Source organism: Phaethon lepturus, unplaced genomic scaffold (genome assembly GCF_000687285.1).
Source record: "Phaethon lepturus isolate BGI_N335 unplaced genomic scaffold, ASM68728v1 scaffold46438, whole genome shotgun sequence".
NCBI lineage: Eukaryota > Metazoa > Chordata > Aves > Phaethontiformes > Phaethontidae > Phaethon > Phaethon lepturus.
In genome coordinates this window covers 1133-11577 of record NW_010559163.1, presented here as the reverse complement: position 1 = coordinate 11577, position 10445 = coordinate 1133, and the positions used below count along the sequence as shown (strand labels likewise).

Genomic DNA, 10445 nt, shown 5'->3' with positions numbered 1-10445 from the left:
GGCCCGCGGCCCTCTCCGGGGCGCTGAGCTCGGAGTGCGAGGTGCCGGGCTGAAGAGCCCTCCCGGGGTGGGAGTGGGCTGCTCCCTGTGTCCTTTTTATGCCCTGGTAATCGTTTAAGCAGCGCGTGTGTGGAAAACCGGGGGGTTGATTTCCGCGTTATTTTCCTTGGGGTCCCTTTACGCCGGTGCTCGGAGGGGGAGGTCTCTCCATCGTTGGTCGCAGCAGCCGCAGAGGCAGGCGGGTTCAGGAGACTTTGAGTGTGAAATATGGGCTATGGCACGAGCTGAGGAGCTAGTATAAAGTAGGAACTCACTCAATGACCTTTTCCTTTCTTAAGACTCTGGCACCAGCTGACTCTGCAAGTTTTGGACTTTGTTCAGGACCCTTGCTTTGCCCAAGGAGATGGACTCATCAAGGTGAAGTGCTTGATTGTTCCGGAGGGTTTTATCTTTATGTAGCGAAGACGAGTGGTGGTATTTTTGTACTAGTGAAAAATAATCAGCTTGTGACTTGTCTGGTTAATTATTACACCAGGTAATAATTCAGCTTTCTGGGGCTTATGCACGAGATGCAAGTGTGCAGGATTTGGTTGGTGCATGAACATTCTGCTAAAATTAAATGTGTCAGTTTTAGAAGTTTCAAAATGATTCCTTAATTTCATTCACTTAAGATTTTGGCGGGGGGAGGGTGCAGGGGGAACCTTTTTCTTTCCCTTTTGTAACAAGGGGTTTGCAACTGCAAGTGTAGGATGGATTGTCAAGTGTTCATAAAAACTTCAAAGTATTCAGTAGGTTATTTCCCCCACTGCCTGGGAACTTCTTCCATTTATGAAGATAATGGCATACTCAGTCCAGAGTTGCATATTCTCTGTATTCTACAAGTAATCATGTGTTTTAGCTCTCCTTTGTGTTTTTAGGTTAAAATTCAGTTTCCCAGAAGTTAGTTATTTCCATGTCAGAGAGCTGTGGGTTCCTAGAGACAGTCTCTTCTCCAAATGTTTGCAAAGAGCAGTTTGAAAGCTTTAGGCCTGTGCTTATTGTACAGTGATGACTGAGGACGTGCACCAGGCCAGCCCGTAGCAGGGACACTTTGTGTTGTAGTGCCTACTAGCTTGTGAGACTCTTGAATCACTCCTTGCGGCTGGAAGGAGACTGCAGAGATAGAATTGTCTAAAATGAGCAATTTTTGGCTCCAGCATTCTGTACAGTATAGACATTTCTATACTGGATGCCCACTGCTTTGTTGGAAAAATGAATTGGAATACCGTGAAAAGCGAGTGTTGTAGCTGAAACGAAATATCCTTTTGCCCTGACTGTCGATATCTTTGTGCCTACAGCTCTATGAGAACTTCATCAGTGAGTTTGAACACAGGTGAGTTTGTTTGCCTGGAAGTTTTTTGGTAACCTACTGATGACTGAGACTGTTCTGATAGTGAGTTTTTTGTTCTAGGGTGAACCCCTTGTCCCTGGTAGAGATCATCCTTCATGTAGTCAGACAGATGACAGGTAAGTGTCCTTACCTGTTACTTACAGTATTTTTAGCAGCTGATGCCTGTGAAATTTAACTAATTAATAGTAACCGCTAAATCTTCACTGTTAAGCCATTGTCTTTCTGGTGTATTGAAAAGAGAAAGCACTAACTCAAAGAGCTTAAACAATTGCTGCTACATAGAGTAGCGAGTCTACTCCTTCACTAGACAAATGGCTGGTGAGCAGAAAGCCCGGCCTATGATAGTAGCACCTTGTGAAGGTTGAGCAGTACGTTATAGAAAAAATATATTCCAGTCTTCATGAACACAGGAAAAGGATATATTTCTAGGTTGAGGTTTAGTTCCACAGGAATTACAGATATTGCTGCTTTTATTTTTTTCCTCCAGATCCCAGTGTGGCACTTACTTTTCTGGAAAAGACTAGAGAAAAGGTATTTTTGAAATATATTTTTTTCTGGTAGTCCACCTACAGGAATTGTTTTGTGTATGTGGTATAGCTGAAGAGGCAGATATGTGTGTGTTGAAACTTATGCTGGAGAATACCTACTGCTTTTTTCAGTGAACAACTCTGTGTTTTAATGCAGGAACATGGTAACAAGTGAAATGCAGCCAACACAGTCTAGGTTTCAAGAGCCTACCTGGCTGCAAGGGTAACACTCTCTAAACATGTATCTTTGTGTAACTGCAGGTAAAAAGCAGTGATGAAGCTGTCATTTTGTGTAAAACGGCCATTGGGGCGCTCAAGCTGAACATTGGAGACCTGCAGGTCACCAAGGTGAGGTGATGACCTGAGTAGTTCAAGTGTTCCGATATTTTGGAGCACTGTAACGCACTTCAGCAGTTACTACAGCATGGATGTGCCTGTGTGTGTGCTTCAGTTTTGAATGAGAAGATCATAAATCTGCAGTTCCTGAGACTTCCAGGAATATCTGCGGTTCTGCTTTACACCTTGTAGGCCATAAAAATGCATGTATAGTACTTAACAGCCAAATCTCTGAAGTTTCAGTAAGATTCTGATGCATGTAGCTTTGAGGTGCTGTTGCTTATTGGTGGCCTGCAGCTGATCACTGCAGCTGTTGGTTGTGCTCAGCTCAGAAGAGAGGGGAAAAAATATCTTGATGTATTCCGGTTTGCAGTTTAGAGGGTCTCATGAATTCAACAGTATATATGCTGCTTGTTGGTGAGCTGCTAATGATGACTGAATTAGTCTATCATTTCCTATGCTGTATACGTTGCTTTTTTCATCTCTTGGCTTTTTTTTAGAACCAACTCTTAAACCCAAGATGAGGGTTTTTTTATGCAGTGCAGCTTTGTGTCTCTTAGAGCAAGTACAAAGTTTGATGGGTTTGGTGGGTACAAGTATATATAAAGCATGTGTGTGTAGTATATATATGTATGTAAGTATAGCTGCAGAGTTGTTTTGGGGGGGGTTTCGTGGTTTGGGGTTTTTTGTGGGTTTGTGTTTTTTTTTGTAACCTAACTACTATGTAAGGGGAGAATGCCCTTGCTTTATTTTTAATGCCGTGGCAGTGGCTTTGGCTGTGGTCCCATCTGCTCTACTACTGAGTGTATGTTACTGCTGGACCACACAAGGATGCTGTAACCCTTACAGTGGTGAGCTAGAAGGCTGGGAGCGCGGGTGTGGATGAGATGTACCTTCAGCTGTAACAAACAGGTTTTCCCTCTCCTCTAGGAGACCATTGAGGAAGTTGAGGAGATGCTGAACAATCTCCCTGGGGTGACTTCAGTTCACAGCCGCTTCTATGATCTCTCCAGCAAGTACTACCAGACGATTGGGAACCATGCCTCTTACTACAAAGATGCTCTGCGGTTTCTGGGATGCATTGATGTTAAAGATCTGCCAGGTAACTCCTTTGCCAAGCATAGAAAGTCCCAGTTTTCGTTCTCTGTTTCATCACTTCAATCTAAATAAATGCACTGGCAGAAAACAGGTTTTCTCAATGTTATTTTGACTCTGCCATAGTTGGGCCAGGGTCTAGCTAGAAAGGGGAAGAACCCACAAGAAGAATGGCTGAGTAGAATTGTGCTTCTAAGCTGTGTTGAGATGATGAGGGGGGCAGTGCCCCCATCAGAAGGGATAGTTTGTTCTACTTCCCCAAAATCTTCAGTATAGATTCAAAAAGTGGCCCTTCTGTGCTACTACTGTGGCTACTGCAGGTTTCTGAATTTCAGGCTCAGGAGAGGATGAGGAGGGGGGCTGGGAATGATTTAATATAGGCACAGAGAGGAGGGTCAGGCAGGGACTGATGGGGCTTAGACTGCTGCTGCATCCAAACTTTTTGGTTTGGGGTGTTTTTGGTTTGTTTTTTTTCCAGTATCAGAGCAGCAGGAGAGAGCCTTTACCCTGGGACTGGCAGGACTCTTGGGAGAAGGTGTTTATAACTTTGGGGAGCTGGTAAGTTGATGGCTGCCTTGCTTCAGTTGTTGAGTATCGGGAATCGGTTTTATCCTATTAACGCTGTCCTGCCCGGTTTCTGCAGCTCATGCACCCCGTTCTGGAGTCCCTGAGAAACACTGACCGACAGTGGCTAATTGACACGCTCTATGCCTTCAACAGTGGTAATGTAGAGACATTTCAGGCTTTGAAGTCGGCCTGGGGTCAGCAGGTGAGCAAATGAGTTGCTGTATTGCTTAAGGCCTAGGCTCAATATTTACAAAGGACGCTTAGATTCTGTGGACCTTTACCTTAAGGATTCCTGACTCTGGTGCACTGGTATAATTTTAGTCGTAGCATAGTAATGTTTCTTTCATCTTGATACATGTCATGAGTTTTCTTTTTGGCTGCCTCTGTGTCTGGTTGACGGAAAGAAGTAAAGAGAAATCTCTTGTGATCCAAGGGGAAAGCAAACAAAAATGTTATGCAGTCCTGCACAGGAAGATAATCTCTGATTTAATTTCCATAATGCCATTCACTCCCAGTATTAAACTGCTTCCAATGTAAAATAGTGGTTTTCTCTTGCGTTCTAGGAAGTTTGAGGAAAACAGTGCTGTGCTGTTGGCTATTAACGATGCTAGCTATACCAGAAATTACTGACCTAGCAGTAATTTACAGGTCGACTTGTATGTCCACTTGCGCAAGGCTGTGGCCTTTGATAAAAGGTTGCCAGCCTTGCACCGCGCCGCATTTAATTGTGCGGTTCTTATGTTTTGTTCTATGGAACCATTACCATGTAGTGGGTGGGTTGTAATGGCCTCCTCCCTCGTAAATGAGGGTAGTGGGTCCCCGTGTGGCTTAGTCCTGTGCGTGGCATGCTGTTCTGCCCCAGAGGCAGGGGAGACTGACAATGAGCTTCCTTGTTCCATTTTATCCTCTTACAGCCGGATCTGGCTGCAAATGAAGCGCTTCTACTGCAAAAGATTCAGCTGTTATGTCTTATGGAGGTGAGCCGAGATCTGTGATGTGTTAAATGGGGGAAAGGGGCTGCTCCAACCACCTTTTGGTGGTGGCAGCACTGTTTGATATTCTGTTCTCTGCTGGGCGCATTCGTTCACTGGTCTTACAGTAACTTGTGGGTGTAAGTAGTTGACTGCCAGCTCTGCCTCTAGGTGGTGCCAAGAGGCAAGTACTGCTAGAAAAAAAGCCTTGTGGCCTGCTACCTGTTTGCAGTTTCAAGGGTGTCCCCTTTCTGGCACGATGTGGGGAAGAAAAAAGCAAGCTTTGTATCTTGGGGATGGTATCTGAAATGATAACTCTTAAAGTATGTTCTAGTCTAACAGCGATTTCTAAAACACAGTCCCTGGTTCCCTAAGGACTGAAAATCCTTTCTCTGGCAGGTAACCCTAAATGTTTAAACAGTTTCTTTCCTGTCACTTGAAGGCTTTGACTCTGCTCCTACCGAATAGTACTTGTGTATAAACCTCCGTCGTCTTGGATATTTTTGAAAAACTTAAATATTGAGTTAACTGGAGCATAATGTATGTTTGTACACACCCACATACCACTATGTGCCTATGTTGCTGTGTGTGTATATATATTACATTTCTAGTCACTTACTGTGAAGGAGTTTTACCACCTATAGGTACTGTGTTTTCTCAGGGATTTGGTACGCACCGCGATATTTCAACACAGATTGATCTGCTTTATTTGGAGATTATGTTGTTTCCTCAAAAACCTGCTGCTTGGAGCAGCAAGGTGTGGCTGGAGGAGGGAGGGGTACTATTCCTTTCTGCTGATGTAAATGCATTTTTCCTTGAAGTGTTTTGACTGATTGAATATGAGAAATGCAGCTGCTGTTGCAGATTGAGACCTCAGCAGGGCAGCACGAGGGAAGCTGTGTGCACTGCTGGAAAAAACTAAAGCTGTGTGGGATTTTTTTTTTGCTTGTTTACTTGAATTCAGATGACTTTCACCCGACCAGCCAACCACAGACAGCTCACTTTTGAAGAGATTGCTAAGAGTGCCAAAGTCACTGTGAATGAGGTGAGTTCAGGTTTAGACAAACTTACTAATGCCTAAGTTCTGAAGATCTAAAAGTGACTGGATAGACCTGCTTCCATAGGTGAAGTCTAAGTAGAAATGTTCTCCCTTGTTCTTGTGCATTTGGAGAATTTTTTTCTTTTATGAGAAGGGATTAGCTCCTTGGTGCTCCTGTTCCTTGGTAAATAAATTTTTGAAGACTCTTAGTCATAGCCTTAAGTTGGAAGAGAGCTCTGTAGGTCATCTGTCCCCACCTGCTCTTGAAAGCAGGCCTTTGGATTAGGTTATGCAGGGCCTGGCCAAGCTGTCTTGAGTATTTCCAGTGAGGGGAAATGTCACTGATGTTTAATTTTTCTCACGGTGAAGAATTTTCTTCTGCTATCCAGATGGAATCGCTGCTGAAGCAAATCCTGCCTGTGGTCTCTAGTCTTTTCACCGTGCATCCTTGTGAAAGTAGTACCTCATCTTGCATGTTACTACCCTGTAGGTACCGGAAGACTGTCACGAGGTATCCGCAAGCCGCCTCTTACCTAGGCTGAACAAGTACAGTGTCTTCATAACGTCAAGTTCTCAGCCTCCTAATCTTGGTGGCCCTTTGCTAGACTCTCTCCAGGTTTGCAGTGCCCCCCTTAAACTGCAAGGGGGTGGTGCAAAACCGGACATGGTGCTGCAGGGGTGCTCCAACAAGTGCTGGGTGGGCTCATCGCACCCCTTGGTCTGCTGGCTGTGTTCTTGCTGGTGCAGACCAGGACGCAGTTCTCCTTTGTTGCTACAGGGGCACACCCCTGGCTCTTGCACAGTTTGCTGTCTCCCCCAGACTCTGCTCCTTTCCCTCAGAGTAAACTCTGCTGAGTACATTTGGAGTACACCGCAGCCAGTCAGACCTCGTCTGTGCTGTTGCTTGGGATCGTTGTCTCGGGTGCAGGACTCCATGCTTATCTTTGCTGTACTTCACGTCAGCCCAATCTATCAAGCTCTCTCTTCATGGTAGCCCTTATTTCCAGCACATCTACCTCTCCTTTCCAGTTTGGTGTCATCTGTGAACTTGTGTCCAGCTAGCTTAATGATTATTAAATAATTTCAGACCCAGTGTCACCCCTAAGGAGTGCTACTCGTGACCAGCTGCCTGTTCAATTTCAAGCCACTAACTACTACTGTTTGAGCTCAGTACTTTAGCAGATTTTCCACTCATCCTGTGGTCCTTCTGTCTGTTCTGTATCTTACCAGCTTGTCAACAAGGATGTGGTAGAAGGTCTTGTTGAGCACTTTGCTAAAAGAAAGGTACAGGGCACCTACAACACTCTCCTTGACCTCTGAGCAAGTTTTTTAATCTAAAAAGGCAGTCATACTGGTTGAGCACATCTTACCCATGGTAAACCCATGTTGGCTTTTTCCAATTACCCTGTCCTTCCTGAGATTTCAGAGAGAAGAAACAAAACCTGATCTTAGAGAAAAGAAATCTCTCCTGTATATTTAGATGTCGAGTCTCAAGGCAGGATTAAAACCCAAGAGAGGATGGGTGTGAGAGAAGCTGCAGCTGCTCTGATTTTGTTGTGTAGTAAACAGTCTTCCACAAGCTAGTGCCTTTTAGAGGTTTTATTCCTCTCGGGGGAAAGTCGGTGATTCTCAATTTTTTCCTTGAATTATTCTTTTTGTTTGTAGGTGGAACTGCTGGTGATGAAGGCGCTCTCGGTAGGCTTGGTAAAGGGCAGTATTGATGAAGTTGATAAGAGGGTGCATATGACGTGGGTGCAACCACGCGTGTTGGATTTACAACAGGTAATGAGCAGCTTGAATATTAAGGCGCTACTAGCTTGTTTTCTTACGTGAGGTAACCTGGAAATTAAAATAAGAGCTGTGAAGGGTCACTGTCTGAGAATTCATCTCCTTAGTGCTTGTTGAAGATGCTCAGGCAATGAGGAAGTGTATCAGCTTTTCCTCATTCCTTTTTATATTGCTGCCTTTAGCTCCTACAAAATGCATCATATACCCAAGGTATCTGGGTTTTGCAGTAAGTAGTTGGAAACCTGTCAGGAGATAGAATAGGGTATTGGTGACATTGCTCTCCTGAAAGCTGCACAAACCACCATAGAACACAAATGCTATGACTGTTTTCCAGAAGGATGCAGACATCTATGTGGCTGCTTCAAGCCTAAGTGCATGAAACAAAATCTTGGAGTTTCTTGGTTGTAGGTGGCACAATTTACTTGGGAAGAGGGAAGTTCAGGGTGACTAAAGATGAAGGTGCTGAGCTTCTCAAGTTCATCCTCATAACATTTTAGGAGACTGTATAAGGTGCCCTTACCTTTAAAAAAAAAAAAAAAAATTTAAGATCAGTACATGGAATACTAGCTGCAAACAATTCCTTTTGTGCATTTCAATTTAATTTCAAACATTGCCGTTTTGAAGGTAACAGATGTTAATTAGCATCTGTCCTAGGTGTGTGGGGTTTTGAGAAACTGTTTTGGATCTCAAGTGTTTGTCCTTAAAGGGTGAATATTGGTATTTCCAGTAGTTGAGACATTAAAGTTACTGTGGGCTTGCCTTGCAGATCAAAGGAATGAAAGACCGCCTGGAGTTCTGGTGCACAGATGTGAGGAGCATGGAGATGTTGGTGGAGCACCAAGCTCATGACATCCTAACATAGAGGACCTTGCACTGCCCCTGGGAGAGTACTTTCTACTGCTACTGACGCTAGCAGCACTCAGACCACTGACTCTGTACTGAATTCTGTTGAAGGGGGGTGGGTGGGCAGAGGGGAGAGCAGCTTTTTGACGCTTGTTCGGAGGAGTAAGTGGCCTTTTGCTGTGTAACCCTTTGGTGCTTGGAGTCAAGATTTCCCTATGCGCTAACATTAGTGGCACTGACCAGGAGAGCTCCCATCCTGCTCTCGTAAAAGGAGGACAAAGGCTCCGCGGTGGTTTATTTTATCGGTCTTGTTATCAAACTCTTGTGGGCGGATGTGATGCAGGTTGCGTGTTACGGGAGCGGAGGCTATTTGCCGGGTAACGGGGCAGCAGAAGCCCCTTTATGAAAACGTGCTGGAGAGGTGCCTGCCATCGCGTGTGGTGTTACTTGGGGTATTGGCCTCGGGAGGGCACGACCGTCCCCGGTAACCTCTCTCCCCCTGCAGCAGCCCAAAGGCAGCATTACTGAAATCATCTTTCTCCCTTTGCCCTCTTTCTCCACAACCCCTCCTCATCTGCAGTAGAGGGAGTGTTTACTCCATCAAAGGGTTTTTGCCAGGATTACCGTTTAGTGGATGTGTTTTTATATACTTTTGGGGGTGGTTGTCTTTTACGAACACTTTGTGCTAAAGTGAGGTGCAGCAGTATTGCTGGAATAAACTTCTCTGCCTTCCCTTTTCTGTAGTTCTGTGTTTGTCGTCTTCGTAACTGGCAGTTGAGCCTCTGATCCACTTAAAAATACACTTCCTTTTAAGTTTCATGTTACAAAACCCCTCTGAGAAAAGTACAGATTTAAACAGTCTGTTGATCACCAGTGGGATTAGTGTGTAATTTACACAGTGTGTCGTACCTTGGTATGTACTTCATTGTCAAGTTCCGTTTGTGGGAAGCTGTCGTCCTGATGCCTTTTCTCAAGTTGAGTAAGGATTACTGACTGAAAAAGCCTAAATAAGGCCTGAGGCAACAACTTTTTGTTCTGCTTTTGCCTCTTAACGCTGCTACTTTTAAGAGCTTGCTGTAATGTAATTGTTTTGCCCTGCTGCTGCTGGTGCCTTTACAGGGGTGGAAGGTAATTGCACACATCCAGAATTTGAAACAAATGCGTATCTGAACTGGAGGCTATCTCCAAGTATCCATTTGGGTGCATAATACTCCTAATTATAATAGCAAACTACATTAAAGTTTATAACAGTAACTTCAAATTGAATGGAGTCTTATTCACTAAGCTGGCCAAATTCCCTGGGATGCAAGTGGATTTTTTTTTTTTAAATGCTGCTGCCAATGTATCCGTGGCCAGTTCTTGCTTCTCAGGGCCAGTTTGATTACTGTTGTGGTTCCAGAACTCTAGTTACCGGTTTGATTCTCGCTCTAACAAACTGTACTACTGGAGTTTTTATACTTTGCATGGTTTTTCTAGTTTGCTGTCTTGACTCTGAGGCTGTAATGCCAGCAACGGATAAAAGGAAGCACATGGCTGATGCCGGACTGCTCTGTGGGTGCAAAGATGTCTCGGGCAACGGAGAGTTAAGCTTTTTAAAAGCAACCAAAAAATCAAATTGTCGAACCCTACCCCTGGTCAGCCTCCACCCTTCTGTCTCTCTAATCAGTTCTGGCCTCGGTGTTTTCCTGGTGTGGCGTTGCTCGGTTCCGAACGCCAGCCTCTTCTCTGTCCAGCCCATCCCTTTTCTCATTCTGCTCTGCCCTCGCTAGTTCAGCTCTTGGGGCGTGTGGTGAACCACATTGTTTTCTCTCCTGTGTTGTGCAGTTTGACTTTCCCTAGTTCTTGCTTGGCCTTGTCTTCCAAAGCTCGCTCCTGATACCGCTTTTACT

The 10445-nt window shown here is 44.7% G+C and overlaps 1 protein-coding gene across 1 annotated transcript; it reads left to right on the top strand.

Annotated features, from left to right (window-relative positions):
- Positions 1–338: 338 nt before the first annotated feature.
- On the top strand, positions 339–9293 carry PSMD13 (proteasome (prosome, macropain) 26S subunit, non-ATPase, 13; the record flags this gene model as incomplete). Its single annotated transcript, XM_010293278.1, has 12 exons — positions 339–417; positions 1338–1372; positions 1451–1506; positions 1878–1921; positions 2179–2265; positions 3184–3355; positions 3827–3906; positions 3992–4117; positions 4830–4892; positions 5851–5931; positions 7591–7707; positions 8480–9293. Coding segments are annotated over 12 exons (1036 nt in total), but the record flags the coding sequence as incomplete, so codon positions are not given.
- Between the last annotated feature and the right edge of the window lie 1152 nt (positions 9294–10445).